Below are 20,399 nucleotides of genomic sequence, written 5' to 3' on the forward strand. Positions count from 1 at the left end.
AAAGTGAATTGCTCATGTTCGCAGCGCGTAAATGTGTACGCACCTTAAGACTCCACACTATGACAACCAATGCGTGTCCTGTTCCACTACATCTGTTTACGGAGGTAGTGCCTCTTCCCTGATTTGACATATATTCTGCTGTTTTTTTCTGTGTAATTGAGTTGCTATAGATTTAATATAATTATTATTGCGTTACTTCTTTAAAGTGTTTATTCTAGTAAGTATTTTCAATTTCTATCATGGACATGTCGATGGCTACCGCTGGCCTTGATGGGGGGCACTGGTCACATTGCAGTGTGTATGGCAAGACCAACGCGGCCAAGCTTACCACGCTGGGCCAACGTGTGGACTAGGCATTTGAACAGCCAAGTGGAAACTATTAAAGATATAGAGAGACAAAGCATAGTGGAGCGGCGAAGGTAACTGACAGTATTGAAATAATGCATGTATTTTCAAAAGTGTCAGAACGTATTGGAGCGACGAAGGTAGGGTAGTAGGTAGAAGGAAGGGAAGACATATATAGCCCGTGCAAATTTACTTCAGACTTGGAGGAATATGCAGCGCAGAGAAATAGAGGGAGATCAGCCAATTTCAGTGATTAATAGGTGGAGGCTCAGTTGCCAATTTGTCAGTCGTCTGACCGCTCTCAGACAGGTAACTCCGCATGTGTAGCATGAGCACATGAACAGTCACTAGAAGTTTGAGATCGCTGGCCGCTTCAAAACGGCAACATCGCGTCTCTGTATCCCTCCCGCTGTATGCTTTCTCTGCTGCGCATGTACATCCCAAGTCGGAAGTAAATTTGCACGGACTATAGGTACACGCATTACTCAAACATGAAGCTACCTTCTCTCATACAATCTACCTTCGCCACTCAACTATGCTTTGTCCCATAGAGATTTATCCTCCTGTGTCCCACTCGTTCAAATGTTCTATTTTTATGACAACATTTTACTTTGTCTCTAGACCTGGAGATCTACTTACACTAAATTCTATGAGCATCCATGTAGCCTTTGTCCACCATATTAATCTCCTACACTAAAAATTCAGATTCACAATAAAAACTATCAAGTATTCTAATAAATGAATTAAATTTAATTTATTAACGAATAGTTTCTGAACAAAAATATATGTCTAACGCTCGTTAAGACTTACAAAACTACACTTTTTACAAATCGAAAAAATAGTTGGATAACAAAAGTCCAAGAACATTACAACTAACTGCAGTCACAGTCGAAAATATCAAATATTATTTACATAATTGCATATTAATGTACTGGACAGACAGTTAAAACTAAAATTAGGCTCAAATTTTCTATTAAATTATAAGGCTTAATACAATCGTAAGTTTGAAGAGAATATGTACAAACAATACTCAGTACGACAATCCTTCATACACATGGATACACTTTAAAATAGGATTGAAAAGTTGTTTAGTTTCAACTTCAACACCAGAGTGATAAAAATAATTTTGAAACCTCAAATTCTGAGTCCACAACCTATTTTCACTGTGCGTACATATTCAGATTTTCTTAAAACAATATACACAGATCTCTCTCATCTTTTCATGCTTATGTAGTAACTTATGTTTTAACCAAGACGTGGTTAAGTGGGCATTCCTGTCCAAAATTTGCCACCTCATCAATAAAGTTGTTCTATTCTATCAAGTTCATAAATGGAATCAAATACATTACAGAGTTGAGCAAATTAGGTATATAAAATAGAAACTCAATTGAAAACAGTGTATTTTTGGTTAAAAACATACTGAAGCGGGAGCGACAGCTGTAAGTGTTGAATGTAATGCATGTATTCAAATGTATCATTACATGGTGGAGTGGCAAAGGTAGGGTAAAAGATGAAAGGAAGCAGATACATTTTAGATACATTAATTATTATTTTCAACACTCTCAACTACCTTCCCCGCTACACACTATATTTTGACCCTTAGGCTCAACTCACACTCACGCGACTCAGGTCGAGAAGAAACTCGACTCTAGTCTCTTCTCGACCTGAGTCGCGTAAGTGTGAGTTGAGCTTTAGATCCCGTATTATTAAAATTAAAAGTACCAAGGCCTAGACTTATTGCAAGTGATGAAAATTAACAAAGTCTACTCAAGTGATGGAATGAACTGTTAAGCTCCCTGGATTTCTTAGAGATAATCAACAATTTCTAGAACAATATTCTAAAATTCACAGTTTTGAATGGAGGACTATAATAAAAATTAAGCTTTCAGTCATAAACGACAAATGAACGAAAGGTAAAATAGTTCTCTCAGCCCGGTTGCACAAAAGCCGGTTAAATTTTAACCGGCACTTAGAAAACTAGAAACTAATGAATGTAAAAAGAAAGAAGAAGTGAATATATGAAATTATCTATCTCAATAACAATGCTCAATAAATATTAATGATAAAAATTAATCTAGGTTCAGAATTACCAACAATTTATATAAAAAATTGAATGAATGATTTCAGAAATTAACAAGCAGATATCCTAATTCACGCTTTTCTAGTCCAACGTACATTTTGTCTAATAACTAAATAGCAAGACGGTTGTAACAGGATGGTAAATTTTACTATTCAAAAATAAAAATGGAATCCATTCTTGAAATGTTCACCACTTCCATTTACCCCTACTCTTGAGAAAGGATTTCTCATTTCTATGAGAAATCAACCATGAAAAATATGTGAGCATGAAGGAAAATCTACAAATTTCTAAAATGACAGAATATTTCAACTCCTGAGTTTAATAAAACATCTCGTTTGAATTCGAACTGAAACTCATTATAAGTTCTACAGCACTTGAACATCCAAAAACGTCATTGTTTTAAAATTATTGTACTGTATTCCATGTTTTAGACTCAGAAAAACTGAGTTTCTTAGCACATTACAAACTAAGCTTTCATTTAAAGGAAACTATTTTATCGAACCTACATCTCATTCGAACAAAACATAATTATATACTTTTCGTGAAATAAAATTTCATCCTCCCATCTGAAACTATGTGATTAGCACTGTAATACATTCAAGATAACAAATTCAATTCTACAAAAAGATTTAAGAACGGTTTCTAGGACACTTATTTAATAAATGTCCTAGAAACCGGTGTTAAGTCAATTATTTATGACATTGAAGCCAGCACACTTTGGATCTTACTGAGTAAGATACTACAGCTCATTGTACTCGAAGAAGGTTCTAATTCATTCACTAATAGAGTGACCTTAATCGAATGGATTAGCCCCTAGTTTTAAAAATTTAACCCCGGGTTCGAACCTCAAGATATTTTTTCGACCAATTCGGTGTTTCGGATGGTCATATCATAGAGATACAATAGCGTAAGTAGATATCCCATGGTATAGGGCGTTTATGTCGCAACTTTCACTGTTATCTCAAGTCGTCGATTACTGTCTATTTTTACTGTTTTGACCGGTTAAGAGTGTATAAACAGCACAATATGAGAGACTACCAGCGTCATAAAGCTTTACGGGAAAGAACTACGTGGCCTATCGGCTTTAGATAACAGTAAAAGTTGCGACATAAACGCCCAATACCATGAGATATCTACTTATGCTATTGTTTCTCTATGGTCATATCTAGTCGTCGGTCCCGGCTGTCTAAAAATAGTTGTTGGGTCATGTCAGAGGCCCTGAAATTGATCAGGTGCGACTTGAAAACTCTTGACACCAGACCTTAGCCAGGGAGTCCGGTAGCACATATTATTTACAGATAGTCTGAAAAACCTTTGATATTCTATATTGATATTCTACATAATAAAACAGAAAAAAACTTCAATAGTATTACTATCACCTACTAAATGATAAACTGATACGATTTTGAAAACTTAGTTATCGACACTTAGTTATCATTAATTTGAATGGTGTTCTTTGAGAGAGAATACAATCTTCAAAATCGTAACTATCACGAATCGACAGTCAAAATCGATGATCGAGAAAACTGTTTGCAGTTTCAGTTAATTGATCGAGATTGAAATTCCGAGGAGTGAATAGTTCGTAGGTTGGGATAGTTGAACTATTCCAAAATATATTGAAACTCCCAATATCCTTATAACAAGGAGAGACTTCAACCATAGAGAAACAATAGCGTAAGTAGATATCCCATGGTATAGGGCGTTTATGTCGCAACTTTTACTGTTATCTCAAGCCGATTACTGTCGATTATTGTAAATTTTTACTGTTTTGACCGGGTAAGAGTGTATGAACGGCACAATATGAGAGACTACCAGCGTCATAAAGCTTCACGGGAAAAAACTAAGTGGGCTATCGGCTTTAGATAACAGTAAAAGTTGCGACATAAACGCCCTATGCCATGGGATATCTACTTATGCTATCGTTTCTCTATGGTTGAAGTCTCTCCATTGAGTTTCGCTTCAACTCATAATAAAGAAACGAATGCCTTAGAAAATGTATTCCTAATTGAATCGACTAATGAAACTGATCAAGTTGTAAATTTCTTGATCCAATTAAAAATCCAAAGTTCACAATGTGAATTTCAGCAATGCCATTATCAATAATAGAGGTATTCATAATGTTGGAGTTAGCTGGCTAAGTCGAGCTATTCGCTATCTCCAGCTATTTGCTAAGTCTGTGTTAACTCAATGCTATAGTGGTACGTGAGAAAAAAATTAACAGACGAGATAGCAGATAGCGCAGGTTTGAGTCCGCTAACTCTAGCTAACTCTGTTAAAACGGTGGCCATATTTGTTTTGGTATATTTGGTAGCAAAAGTGAGGTTATAAAAACACTTTGAGTTACACAAATTATCCGCTTGGAGCGCTATTGCTGTTAGCTTAGAGCAGTTGGTTTTAGATGGGGCGTTCATAATCTAGAGTTGGCAAATAGCACTTTAGCTGGCTAAAACAACATTGTGAATACCCCTAATATTATTACTTCAAATTAAGGCCCGGTTACATAAAGCCTGTTAAATTTAACCGTGATGGAATATGGAGTGAAAATTGATAGTTATGACATATCCGAGTTGCTAGCACATTACCAGCTGGTGACAGTTGGATAGTGAACGAAATAAATACAGTCAGGAGATCACACAAAATGCTTCAAGAATAATATTTATAGTGAGTTTCACATTATAAAGTCAGCAACTGGATAACATTTGTTTGCTATCCTTTTCTAACATTAGACAAAGCAGATAGCTCTATCGCTTTCCAACTTCGCACAGTTAGTATGATAACTTACTTGAAGTTAGTATATTAACTTCCAAATCGTTAATATGAAGTAATGTAATCAATTACCAGAATATTAAATTTAATTTTGATAATGTATTATCAGATCATGAATAGATATATTTTTCCTCCACCTATTGTCAAAAGTACTTACTTTACTCCCTGAAACATGATACTAAAGTGTCACTTTTTCGCTCTCGGTACTAAAAAACAGAAAAACTCCCTAGGGAGTAAAAGTGACTCCATTTAAATAACATGGGAAGCATCTCTATTTTAAAAACGTACATTTGGAATAGGTCAGAAGGTCTAAGCTCAGATGAGGAAGCATATAGAGGAGTCATTAAACCAACTAAATTCAATACCTCAACCAGACATTTGATCGATATATAAAATTTATGTTTGTATGCTGAAATTATTATTACAAACTTCATATCACTATACTAAAAAAAATGTATATATTTTTTTCTTTTATTCCACGTTATTCAAAATATCAGCCAACGAATATTACTTATTAACTAATAAAATTTGAAACGGGAACTTCATCATAGCTGTAGTTTTGGCTGTCATTGTTGTTACAACTTTAGCCGACAGATAGTGCTGTCGGAGGAGAACTGTGATTACAAGCCAGCTGTTTCTGTTTACTGTTTAGGTTATGTTGTAACACATTGTTTGGTCACATACGTTTTTAAACATTATTTTATTAGCAGTTTTTATAAAAATGTAGGTGGAGGAAAAATGTTATGTATATCACGAGTGAAAAATGTTTTTTCTCCCTCAGGAAAATTGTTGCCCTCGGCTTCGCCTCGGGCTTCAAACTTTTCCCTCAGGGAGAAAAAACAGCACTTTTCACTCTAGATATACAAATAACTATTATTCGCTAATAAAATATAAATATTTGAGATTGTATTGATCATCATGACAAGAGTAAACAATTAACACATTACATCAGATGTACCGGAATGACTTGATGCACAGTTATCTACTATAAGGTACGGTGGACGAAGAAAAACGGCAACCATGCCGTTCTATCATTTCCAATGACTTTATAACACGTGAATCTCACTATAGACTATTCCCATAGAGAAAATGTAGCATGAGAAGATATCCCATGATATAGGTCGTTTATGTTCCAAATTTCAGCCGATTTTTTGTTGACTCAAGCCGATTACTGTCGACTATTGTTTATCACTGTTTTGGCCGGGTGAGAATGTAAAGGTGCGTACAGATATACGCGCCGCGAACATAAGCAATTCACTTTTAATCAGCTGATTATATCTGTATTTTTACAGAAACGGTAAGATACAGATATAAAAAGCTTGACATCAGCTGATTAAAAGTGAATTGCTCATGTTCGCGACGCCTAAATCTGTACACACCTTAAGAACGGCACAGTTACACACACATAGATTTTAGGACGTACGATTTTTACAGTCTTTAAAAATTCTACCAGATTGAATGAAACTTTACAAACATATGATCACATCATATGTTTGTCAAGTTATGTTCAATATAAGGCTATTTACACACACACACACATTGAGTTTTTACCGTCCTTATAAATTCTATTATGATTGAACAGATGATGTTTGTCAATTTCCGTTCAATATGATAGAATTCATAAGCACGGCTAAAAATGTAACGTCCAAAAATTGATATGTGTTTAACTGGCTTGCTAGAATTTAGAAGGAAGCCTAAAAATCTGTGAGTCTGAAATGTGTTTGTAAAAACAAACACATTTCAGATAGAAGCCAGTTTTGTCCAAAAATGTGTTTGTAACTGGCTTACCAGTCTGACATAGCTTCACGAATAATAACTACTAGAACTATCGGTTTGAGTAACAGTGAAATTTGGAACATAAACGCCCTATACCATGGCATATCTTCTTATGCTATCTTCTTTCTACGCTATTACTGTACCGTACTGAGACAGATGAACGGAAACGAATAGTATACCTTTACAAACAGATGATCGGAAACGAATAGTATACCTTTACAACTAATCGAGGAGGTTTTTTCGGTCGGGGTGATTTTGTTCAGAAGATTCAGCAGCACCATAATGCCAACCCCCCTCCCCCCGGGCCACGCAGCTGACGGCGATGATTCACGTTGAGTTGTCAGTAATCCAACGCCCACTCGTTATCCTGCAGGAAGCAGTCAACCACCTCCTTCATGGCGAAGTTGGGGATCAGCTGATCTTGCGTCAGCTTAACACGGGTCACTGGGTCGAAGTGGCCCACCCTCTGCAACAAACAATCATTAATGTCTAAAAATAAATGCCATGACAAAAATAGCTATTTATGTAATAAGAGCGTAATGCGCGACTTTATCGCTCGCGCAAAACAGTTATCACGCGACGCGAAGCGGAGCGTGATAATTTTGCAAGAGCGATAAAGAAGCATTACGCGCGAATTACATACAAAATTTTTTCTACAACTGCACAAACCTGTTAAATCACTTATATCTGGCAGAGTTTATAATAATTCGTCTACACTGATATCCATCATGGCTGTAGAATCGGTACAATTGCCGACTTTTTAGGTTAAGATCTGACCGAGAGTGGTTTGTCTTTTGGCGAGCTGCTTATCATCAGCTGATTAGCAAGCGTAAAGAAACTCTTCTGCGCATGCGCGAATGATTTGCGAGCGTAAAGAAAATCTACTGCGCATGCGCAGATGGTTAGCGAGCGGAAAAGTAGATTCTCCTCAGAAATAAGCTGTTTTACGAGGAGAATTGAGAATGTAAATTCTTTCTTTACGCGCAGTTGTAGAAAAAACATTTACAGCAGTACAGTACGCGTACCGTGGCTTTGAAACAGTATATAGGCAAAATTTGGCTCGCGGGGTAATATTTTAATTTATTTGAGCCAAACTGAAGTTATCAATTTCCAAACTTGAAGCTTCATTAAGTTGCGTTTACACCAACGTTATTAGCCAAATGTTAATAACTTAATCCTTACAGATTCTATTAGATTGAACATAGCTTATCATACACATGATCAACATATATGTTTGTCAAGTTCCGTTCAATAGCTTATAATACACATGATAAACATATATGTTTGTCAAGTTCCGTTCAATCTAATAGAATCTATAAGGATTAAGTTATTAACATTTTGTTAATAGTTTTGGTGTAAACCTAGCTTAATCAGTGGTATTTTTTGTTTGTTCGTTTTACAGTCTAACAATTCAGGAATGTTGGGTTTCTTTTGAAGAAGGCTTATTGAATTGATTGATATTCACGGCTTTGCAAAAACATCAGGCTTCTGAGACCCTAGATCCCTAAATGGAGGAAGCACCCTACACACAGAGATTCTTCATGAATGAGAGAGTTGCAACGTATCACCAACAATGAAAAGAGCATGTTGAACGAATGTCAACTGATAGGCTGTGTTGTGCTAAACGGACGTAATTCCAAAACGCTCCTTGTGTATCTTTTCGGATTCAACACGTTGCTTTTGAGAAGATACAAAAGAGCATCTGTTGCTTATGGAAAGATACATTTTCAAAAATGTTTGATGTTTTTGAACGGGTAGTATTGTAGTCCAGTGGCCCTCCGCCGATAGGCAAAGCTACGGGACCCGGACTGTAAGTTACGTTAAAATACTTGATGTATCTTTGCTGCTCAATATCTACGGTAAACGTCCACTGGAACCGTATTCAAACGATCCGTTCGGCCGTTGGATCGGACGAATCTGCCGGCCGTTAATTCGGCCGAACACGGTCGTCCATTGGAACAGTTTTCGTCAGTCTAGTTCAGTAGTTGGCTGGTTGCCAGAAAGTGAAGTGGCAAGCTAGTTAGTAGGGAAAGCCATTCTTCTGTGTGTGTTTACTCACAAAGATAATAAAAAAAGATTTATAAAACAGAACAATTTCAAAAACCAAAAGCAGACAAGACTGTAAAACAATTTTGAGGTTAGGATGATGTTGTCTCAGCTCGACATCGGACGGATAGAGCCGGAAAATCTCATTCAATTCGGATCGAAAACTTGATCGGCCGGAGACGACCGTGTATGAACCTGTTGCAATGGACGAGCATCTATAGCTTTCTTTATTGGGGGATCGTTTGGACGAGTTCAGCAGTTTTCGGCCGATGCTAGTTCGGACGAAATCGGTTCCAGTGGACGGCCCACCTTAAGTTTACTAGAGATTGATAATGGTGTAATATCTCAAATCGTTTTGATAAATTAGTGATTTTTACAATTATAAGACGTATTCACTCAATTATACTACATTAACAAACGGGCATATTGGATATCACACGATTAGAAACAAACTGATGCCTCCGCTACACTCTCGCCGAGTTTCACCGAGTCGCTCGCCGAATGTGCAACGTCTTCGATCAGCATAAATCGGAGCGAAGGCGGGCCGAGCCGTGGCATAGTAGTCATCCACTCTCTCGGTAATGTTATAAATGCAATAGGTTTTTCAAGACCTGGCATGTGATAAATAAATCAATCAATTAATCTCGCGTTCTTTGTCATTCGTACGAACTCCATTCGTTAGCATCAAAGAGTGGATGAATACTAAATTAAAACAGAATAACATTCAATGACAAGGACTCAAGCCTGTTGTGTATAATCTCATATTTTTTGTAATGTAGAATGTCAATAAATAAATGAACAAACCTGCAAATGTTCTTCGATGTCCTTCCTTTCATATGTGATTCCACTAGGAGTAATAACGGGCTCCTTTAGAATTTCGAAACTGATTTTTCCACATAGATAGTCGGGGACGTCACGTTTCTGTCAAACAAAACAAAAACCGTTTAATATTCACCAAAACTATTGCCCAAATTGATACGAGATTATTGAATTCTTAAAAACCAGAGATTTTAAAATGCTGGTAACTCATAATTATTAAGAACTGTTCGAAAAAACTGGTCTCTGTCTATGAGTGGGTGATACTGAACGACATAAACTCACAAACTTTTTGAAATACAGAACATAGTCAAAACATAATCCTCCAAATATGTTGGTCAAATGCTATACTCTAGGCCTACAGCAAAATGATTGAGGCTAGAGCCTGATTACAGATATTGCGCAGAAGTCGATAACTGTTTGATCTTTGAACAAAATTTATATCAATTCTAATTTCGATTAGCGATTGACGGTCGATTTTTTATCGGAGTTTATGCAACCTGTTGTAATGTAGCCAATTATGTGCCATGAATTTTCATAATTCGAGACAAAATTGAATATTGTGAAAATCCATGGCAATCAATCGGTTACCTACATTACATTGTTCATAGTTCAGAAATATATAGTAAGGTCTACGTTATAACATTGCAGTGTTTGTTTAGCAACGGTATAGCTATCCTTGTCTATCATTCAACGAAGCTGATAGTGCTATCTGTTTCTCACTTTGCTCTGTTGCCAGATCGTCTTTCAACAATGTAAAATTAATAATTTATGAACAGAATATTTCATCTTAATTGTAAAAATTCATTGTAAAAATATTGAAAACTATAGTTTCTTGCTTAATAAAATATAATTTATTATTTTAAACGAGAATGAACAATTATTATTACATTAATAAACCTGTATCAGCTACCGTCTATAGAAGACAGAGGCAACGTTGTTCTCCTATCTTTCTTTACTGCCATTATAACGTGGACCTCACTATAGTAAAATGGACTCGAGTTATCCGACAATAATGAAACTTATCTATAATCATCAATGAAAAATTATCAGACTCAATGATAACATGATCTCATGTCCCACAATACATCTCAAGGCGGATTTCCTCAAATCAGTGACCGTGTCCGGTACAGTGAGAATATAATTACCATATGTTCTAATGGGAGTATTCATACTAGCTCGGCCGGGCTGAGTGGAACAGTCTCATTAGAGCTCATAGGATACATTTTTTCACTATATCGGTCACTGACTCTCATACTGATAAGTGGCAATCCTCCTTTATTCTCCCACTTGGCTCAACTAACAGGTTCTATCTGTATTTTTAGTAAATTATATCAATTCAAATGACTTACCCTTCTCCTTTCATCGATTTTGGCAAAAAGCGAGTTCAGTTCACTTGTGTTATTATCCTGTAACATGATAAAGAACATTAGTAATTCAATAAAAATGATACAAGCACTATACTTGAATTTTCTTACAAGACCGAATCTTTAAAAAAATAATGCAGCCTACAATTATGGAAATTTCTCCAAAAAGACAATAAATCAATTTTTACATTAATTTATTTATTATTTTTGATTGAATAATATAATATACTAGCAGGTAACTCGTGCTCCGCAAGGGTCTATTTAAAAACTTGACGTACTGAAATCTTGAAGAATTAAAAATAGACCTAAAACCATCCTCGGTAAATTAAGAATCTATGATATGCAAAATTTCAAGTTAATCAGCCCAGTATTTCAGACGTGGCGATGCGTCATTCGTGTATTCCAATTCTGTGCATGTATAAGCCAATTCTTTTCTTTATTATATTAGAGATGGTCCAGTCAAGGAAAGCTTATAGAGGGAAGAGTTGGGAAGACAATTTTTGACCCCGCAGTTCTGTTGAGGGTAGTAAGGAGGCAAACATATCAAATGTCCCCACCCCTACCCCCTGTGCTAAGGGGGTGATGTTGATTATAAGGTACCATTTTTTGGTTTCTCGCTTAAAACTAAAAAACTATGACGTATCTTAAGGACTTGACTGCCATATAACAAATTACAGCTTACATAATTTTCTACAATATTCATTCTACAACTTTTTTTATAACTTCTCTAGTTTTCGAGATATCTTCTCTTGAAGATATCTTCATTTCTGAGAAAAAACACGTTTGCCACCAATTTTTTCTATATTTGCTCTTATAACTTATTAAAAATCCATGTTGATCATGAGCTTATGGAGCATTAAATTCTCTTCAATTTGATGTATAATATTTCACACTTTTACGAATTTCCCTACACCTTTTGCAGCAGCTTTAGTGTTGAGTGTGTAATCTCCATTTTCGCCACAATAGACCAATTGACAACAGAATTATGGTGCCTCAACACGTTTTTTCAAATGAGGTTACCTAACCACTTTATATTATTGTTTTGTAATGTTTTGTGTATTATTTATTATTGTAAATTGTAAAGTGTGTCAATAAATGAACTTGAACTTGAATTTGGAGGGAATGTTTAAAACAAAATTTTTGACTTTGCTGCTTTGTTGAGACTAGTTAGGAGGAGAACATCAAGATCAATTTGAACCGTTTTGGACTTAAGCCGGTGGTACTTTTCTATAAGCTATGTAATTCTGAATGATTAAATAAATAAAAAAATATTTAATTTTTATCGAATGATAGATGATATTTCTATGACTAAATAAACTTACACAATTCCTTTCAATGTCCATAATTCTCTTATGCATCTCTTCATTCGTTAGTTTATCGTTGTTTTGCACATTATTTATCTGCGATCTGGCATCTTGTAATATTAGCCGATTAAGATAGGTCTGTAAAAGAAAAACATACTATTTTATTAGTACAATTCAATATAAAGAGTCCTTCAATGTTGTTTTCCATCACGAACTGCTTATTATTAAATCACTTTTTGCTATTAGAAAAAACGACTAGCAGTCATTGTCTTCTTGGTTGGAGAAGATGGCGGACCTGCCGAAAGATGTCGTTGTCACAGTGAGTGATTAATTCATTTATTGTAAAATATCTGACTGATAGTCGTTTTTTCTAATAGCAAAAAGTGATGAAGAGTCCCTTGTTAAACATAAAGATAATTTTTAAAAACAAAATTCAAACATAAAGATAATTAAAAATAATTTCACCTGCTCTAGAACATGGGTTTTCCATAGTTGAGTAGGTTAATTATTACTGAATAAATGCATTTTATTTATATTTGCAGTAAATTTCATATATTGTATTTTTGAATATTATGTACATTTTATTGATTAGATTGTTTATTTGTATTTTAATGAAAATAGAATTTATTTGTACAGTATTTGTATGAAACTTTCAGAATCTGATTTAATAGGAACACATAGTATACTACATGAATACAGGAAATATAAATAATGCAAATTATATACTAACCAGAATAAGATATCTTGCTAAATAGCTGGCGCAATTTGTTTGCAAGCCGAAAATAACTTTTAGAAAACGATTTCAAAGATTGGTAAGGTATTAAAAATATTTCAAAGACATGGTCACGGTAGCCTAACATCTGTGATTGATGTACAGCAGTTAAAAATCACTTTCAACATTTTAATTGTCTTGTCTTATAATTGATTTTAGTTTGCAAATGCACGCGAGACCATGCATGACCACGCGTCAGGAAAATAAATCTGGAAAGAGCCGTAGAAACACGTTGTGTCTTGCCTGTAGCTGCTCACACTGAACGCCACCAGCAAGTGCTCGCGTTCAGTGAAAGTGGGCCATATGAAAAAAATTGAGCATATACTCATGAGCATGAGCATGGAGCATTAGGTTTTGCTCATGAGCATTAGGTAGAAACATAAGCATTTGCTCATTTTCATATGAATAAGCTTCACCTTATACTCTTACCTTATGCTTCTGAACTCTCGAGGAAATGCTCACGTATTTTAAAGATTTTTCTTCAGCTGATTCGTCTTACTTTGTTTTTATAGTGAAAGATTAGAATGTGCTACTCACGTAAGAGCTAAATATGCAAGTGTAAACACCGCTTGTGTTTGGTCGACTGCTCTGTTCTCTATCTAAGAATTGAGTTTTAGGTTAGTTGAGCTCTGAGTTTTGAAATAATAGCGTAAAAAATGCCATCTCTATAATAATATTCAGCATAATCATAGTTGAATCTAAAAAGAGTTTCTCATTGAATCTCAACTATTGGTTGTGATAGTATCCGGTATAGTTTCCTCTCCCTCACACGAATTAGTTGAACTATTTTATTATGAGCAAAAGGTGAAAGCTGCTATAGACTAGACACACATTTTCTGAAGCATTTGCTTAAAAAGTTGAGCAAATGCTCTAGTTTATTCATACAATTTTGAGCATAAGCTTTTACTTTGAGCAAATGCTCAAACTATTTTTTTGATGAGCATGAGCAAAAGGCTTTGCTCACGTTTATTCATAGAAAATGAATCATATGCTCAATAATTTAGAAGCATAAGCAAATACTCAACTTTATTCATATGGCCCATTATTCTGTACAATCAGTCATTGGACGAATCAAGATTGTGCGAGAGTTTAGGCCTCCTGCGATTTGGACGATTGTATTAAATCTTGTACTGATTCACTCAGTCTGGTGTTCTCATAGCTTTCATTCACGCACTTTCAAATTTCAAACCATAGCACCGAGGACTCAATACAAAATTTGTTTTACCTGTGACGTCACCATCTGGGGCATCATTCAAAAATTGACAGTGTCTCTATGGCTCTCAGATTTTGTTCTTCATCTGTACATTTTCTTTTGCACATACGTGCATCCAATGTGATCATATCCTAATGTTGTATTATTTTTCGTTTTCAATGTGGTTCTATGTGTTGCAAAAATAAGTCTATTTCAATAGCTAAATCCTATTTCATTTGGTATGTCCTCAAAATTTTAACGGAATTCAAAAATAGAAATTCGAATAAAAAGTACATTACCAGTAATTCTATTTCTTGTGCAATTCGTTTCTCTTCTTGTTGATTCCAGCGTTTCTTTCTGGCCGATCGCAACTGGCTTGCAATGTCATCGCCGTAATTCAACTTTTGTTCCTTAGCCAAGTCATGCGCTGTAGAGGAATAAATTAGTTATTAATTAGAAAAAAAATTATTATTAAAGAACACAATGAATCCAGCCAGGTCACTCCTATTATAAAATAAACATACAAAAGAATTCAATCTATAAGTCGTTTACACCAGATTTGTCAATAAAATATTGTTCACAAATAGATTTCTTCAAAAACGTTTTAGCAAGGTGAATGTTGCTGTGCTTTTCAAGAAATTGGCAACAAATCGCCAAAATTCGTTAAAACCTCAGTTGACAAATCTGATGTAAACATTGCTTTATATGACCGAATGGGGCCGAAATACTTTACCTTGTATTTTACTTTGAAAAAGCTGCAATAACGGTTCTTTCACTGAATTGATTGATGTAGAATGAAGATATTTTTTTATAATTGATAGGATTTGGACATGAATACTAAGTTACAGCAATCAATCTTTGGTAATTATAATTAGGTGAAGAAACAACTCATAGAAAGGCCACATCACTCAGTTCGGGAGTTGAGTGAGTAAAAACTATATTTTGGGGATCTATGAGGTCCGAGTTATAATGGCAGTATTTGATTAACATTGGTGTTGCTACCCTTGTCTGTCTTCCAACAAAGCAGATAGCGCTAACCTTTTCTAGCTCCACAACGTTGCCAATCATTGTTTAACAATGAAGTAATATAGTTAATTAACAAAATATATTATCTCAATTATTATGAAAATCTATTATTTGATCATTGAAAAATATATTTTTTTGATATAACCTAATAAGAATATGATAGACTAGATTATTTTAAACAAGAATGAACAATTAATATTATAAATATCAGATATATACCGGTATCAGCTGTGCTCTATAGAGGACAGTGGCAAGGCAGAGAATCAGCATCGCTGTTAAAATTTCGATTAAAATTTCTCATGTTCTCCTATGTTTATAATCTTTACTACCATTATAACGTGGACCTCACTATAGTACCCCCACAGCATGAACAGAAATGCAGATTGTTTTGGTGAAACTGAATTCGTATGGCTTTTGTTGGTGGGGAGTCCCTTGCGGGGAGGTCCCACCTCGCCTGAAAATATAATTTAAGCCGTCAATGGGCCTTACGACTGTCATACTTCAGCCAGAACCGAAAATTTAACGTGCCCATCCGAAAGCACGTGAGTGATCTGGTTAAAAACTTTTGTTGATTACTTTCATTGTAATATACTTACATATAAAGCTTTTACATTGTCTATCTGGAAACCCCAGTCCTTGGCAACGAGTCAAGTATTCAAGTGAAGAGTGAAATTGAGACCCTGTACACGTGACGACGTTAAACGCTGCGTTTAACGCTCGGTTGTCAAACGCGCGTTTGACACATAAATAGAAAGAATGGGATCGTACACATGCAAACGCGCGTTTGAATCATCGTCGGCAAAACGCGGCGCTTGTAGTTTCCACATCAACCGCCGCGTTTGCAGCGCGTTTCGATTTACTATACTGGGCATTGTAACGTACACATGCACTCAGTCGAACACCCGCTTTTATAGTGAATAGGTGATCTGAGCCCTGATAAGTGATCTTGTGTTTTGTTTGATCTTGTTTTGTGTTTGCAACGGTCAACGCGTGATTAACGCCCTCGTGTGTACGGTATCACAATTTGCCAACGCGCGTTAAACGCGGCGTCTAACGCCGTCATGAGTACAGGCCCTTATAATAGGATTGGTTTTGAGTTGTGTCATGTTTTATCAACCGTCATGTGATAGAGTTTTCTCAATTTGTATTTGAAATAAAAGTTGGAAGTTTTAATTAAAATTTACCTCTCTGTAAATGCTTTATAGCCTCATCATAGTTGTCCATTTCGAATAGAGCCTGGCCCAGAAAGAAGTGGCCTTTGACAAGAGCTGAGTCCATATCCAGCGCCCGTCGGCAGTCTTGACAGGATGCATCCCATTTCTTCATTTTCAAATGACACAGGGCTCGATTGGTGAAATACGTTGGAACCATAGGGTTCTTTTTCTGAAAATAAATTATGATATTGAATTAATGATCAAATATAGAAAACGGTAACGGTATTAGAAAAATCTGGTGTGGTGCACTCACACAACTTTCCTTGCCGTTATGAAAATTGATCACCTGACGCTAGTATTCACGCGCATCTCAAGTCTACTATTCAAAGATCTGAGCCAGCTGGTGACAGGACAATAACGCTGGATACACACGAGATCTGCTATCTCTTCATAGTGAATTATTGAAAAGAATCAACAGTTACCAACAGTTTGCAATTGGATAGTAACATTTTCTCGAATTTCGAGCTTATTTTCAATTTTAGGTGAAAATGTTACAGGACATTAATTGTAGAGATTTTCATGCTCGATCTTTTCCATTCGAAAGTTTTCGTTTGAATTATATCTGAGACCTGATAATTGAAAATCTAAAATCAAACTTCGCATAGATGGGGCGGAGCTCCTGAAATTTTTACAGATATGGGACTTGTGGCAGTTGATATAGCTTATCAATGACTATTCTAGGTATAAATTTGATGAAAATCGTTGGAGCCGTTTCCGAGAATTTCGCGCAAAAACCCTGTTTTTGACAACATTTTCGCCATTTTAGCCGCCATATTGGATTGCATTTTATCGAAATTGTTCGTGTCGGATCCTTATATTGTAAGGACCTTAAGTTCCAAATGTCAAGTCATTCCGTTAATTGGGAGATGAGATATCGTGTACACAGACGCACATACACTCATACACATACACATACTACAGACCAATATACAAAAAACAATTTTTGGACTCAGGTGACCTTGAAACGTATAGAAATTTAGAAATTGGGGTACCTTAATTATTTCGGAAAGCAATACTCTCCTTACCTATGGCAATAGGGCAAGGAAAGTAAAAAAGGTATTAGAAAAAATGTGAAGAAGTATGTAAATGTCAGTGAGTGATAATATGTAATGCCGCATCCACACTCTCGCCAAGTGCGTACAAATAGAATTACTTGATGCCATTTTATGCTAACACTACGTTTACGCTAAACCACGTTTACTTGTAAATATGGTTGAATTTATCATGCAATTTATGTGCTTCATACGGGATTTAAACAAACAGCTGACATTTCTCCGTTTAGACCGAGTATCTGCATATAAGGCTTATAGAATGACTTTTTTAATTGTTGACGTGGCGAAGTTTGGACAGTAATGTCCACTCTACCACAATATGGCATAAATTTGTCTTATTTTTGTATTTATTACGATGTGACTGTGATAACTATTAACGTTTATTGTTATATTTTAGAATTTTTCTATTAAATTGTTGACTATGTCTTGCATTTTTGTTAAAGTGTTCTGACAGTAAATTAATCTTGAATCTTAGCCACGGACAACAAATGACGACGAGCGCGAGAGTGTGGATGGTTTTTTGCCAGCGCTAGCCTTTATTTGCCTTTGCTCCGATTTTTGTCGAGATAAGGCGAGTGAAGACCAGCCTAGTATCCACAAATGGTGACATTGCAGCGTGGAGTGTAGATGGCAAGACCAACGTGGCCGAGCCTACTACAGCATCATTATCTTTGACGTGTTGATGCGTCAAACAAGTATTTCGTATGCCGTATTTACATGTTCAAATCAATTACGGTATTTTATTTATAATATTATGGATACTAGTGCATTAGTTATGTGCTCATTCTTTGCGGGAAATGAAAGAACTATAAAAAAACGAAACTAGGCCTATAGTTTTAAACCACCCATGTCTTAACTTCCTTCAATTACCTACAATCGAGTGAAATATGCATCTTTTAGTTTTACACTGCTTTGACATGAAATAACTCAACGTATTGAACAAAATTTACTTATTGTTCAAGTCATAAATATTACCGTCATTTAAAGCAACCTATCTTATGCTTTATATCATTAAAAAGGCATTATAACCCTCAGTAGAGTACTTTGACAGGGCTACTTAAAAGTACTAGTAATTCTGTAATAATATATTGTTTTCTTCATATAAGAATAAAAAGTATTCTCTTTGATCTGCCCAACACAAAAATTGTTGGTCTTTATACTACCTATATTTTTTGATGATGCTAGGATGTTAATTATCTAATGACATCAAGATAGAAAGCTTAATAATGTATGAACAAATATTGTATAAGAGCAATAGTTACGCTCTTAGCGTAACTAAAGCTAAATTAGTTTTACAGTTGATTGTAGCTGTAGTAAATTTGCTCCGGTTCTATTCCGTATTGAAGATAAATGATTTAGTTTTTTGGAATATAAATCAAATTACATCCAATGTTGATCTACTATTAATGGAAAGAAGATTGAGGTTGATATTAATTATTAAAAATGAAATACTTACAATTGCTTTAGTGTAAAAGTTGATAGCTTCATCATATTTTCTCAAACTGAAAAGTCTGTTTCCTTGTTCCTTCAATTCCTTATCGGTTAGGTTGGCCGTTGAATACGTATATTTACTCATCTTTAATTGGTATTTTAGTTTCAAAACTTGATCATAAAAAACAATAAACTAACGAGTTTTCAAACAGAATAATTCACAATATTATTCACAGGTCACATCTTCTGTAACTTCACATTCCATTGACAAAGACGACATTTTTCTATTTTGCTGCTTGCTGGTTCCATTTGTCGACAGTCCACTGTTCACTTGATTACATTACTACAGATATTCATCCACGGAATTATATTACACGGTATTATTTCATTTTGGATTTATAACAAAATAGTTTTTGATGAAATTGAACATATTGATCATTAACAGATTCAATTTCTTCAATTTTTTATGAAAAATAATATTCCAATAACGGTCCTTTACAGATCCTTTACAGAAGGCGCCAAAATTCAAAATGATGCGTGTTGTATAGCAAGCCTCACTATGTCGATAATTTGAAAAAATACAGTAGGCCTACGTTTGAAATTATTATAATTTCTATACTTATTATTCATTCTAGATAATTTTTTTACAACTGAATGAAAAATGGGCTCTTGTAAATACAAGTATAATGTAAAAGTTGTCAAAGAATTTGTCTTGTTCAAGCAAATAAATCTTTTCACCGAAACGATATGTTTTGTAAGATGTGAGATGAAAATAATATTGCTCTATTATTACAAAATAATTACTATAAAAATCGAGTATAATTATTTCACAGTAATTTCTATTCAACAACTTGAAGTAATTTTCTACTGATTCTCCTTCTAGGTAGAAGGTACAAGTAAAACCTCCTTATTAAAATAACTCAAGCAGAAGGTTCCTCCTAGCCTAGTCATCACTTCTCTACAATAACAGAGTTATTGTTTGTATGGAAATACCATACTCTACAATAACAGAGTTATTGTTTGTATGGAATTACCATAAATTTATTGACCAATCAGGAAATACTTTTCAACCAAAATTATGAGAAAAACTCATATTAAACTAGAAACATTGAATATAGCTTAAGGTAGGTACTGTACTTGTTTTGGTCTTCACCAACGAGTAACTTACCGTAAATGTTATATTTGGACCTGGGATTGAGATCAATCCTTTAT

At 35.0% G+C, this 20,399-nt stretch overlaps 1 protein-coding gene across 2 annotated transcripts; it reads right to left on the reverse strand.

The window, feature by feature from the left end:
* Positions 1 to 6,744: 6,744 nt before the first annotated feature.
* LOC111064316 (E3 ubiquitin-protein ligase CHIP) lies at positions 6,745 to 19,509 on the reverse strand. 2 transcript variants are annotated; one of them, XR_002606865.2, is made up of 8 exons: positions 19,213 to 19,478; positions 16,675 to 16,873; positions 14,764 to 14,891; positions 12,519 to 12,638; positions 11,182 to 11,238; positions 9,818 to 9,934; positions 7,182 to 7,433; positions 6,745 to 7,146 (listed from the first exon to the last, which is right to left on the reverse strand). XR_002606865.2 is itself a non-coding variant. In XM_022352025.2 (7 exons), the coding sequence occupies exons 1-7, from the start codon at positions 19,330 to 19,332 to the stop codon at positions 7,308 to 7,310; spliced, it is 867 nt and encodes a 288-aa protein (XP_022207717.1). In that variant the 5' UTR covers positions 19,333 to 19,509; the 3' UTR covers positions 6,745 to 7,307. The 2 variants fall into 2 exon arrangements, 1 of the variants encoding a protein (XP_022207717.1); XM_022352025.2 differs by having other exon boundaries at positions 6,745 to 7,433; positions 19,213 to 19,509.
* Positions 19,510 to 20,399: the final 890 nt, after the last annotated feature.

This window comes from Nilaparvata lugens, chromosome 8, assembly GCF_014356525.2.
Source record: "Nilaparvata lugens isolate BPH chromosome 8, ASM1435652v1, whole genome shotgun sequence".
NCBI lineage: Eukaryota > Metazoa > Arthropoda > Insecta > Hemiptera > Delphacidae > Nilaparvata > Nilaparvata lugens.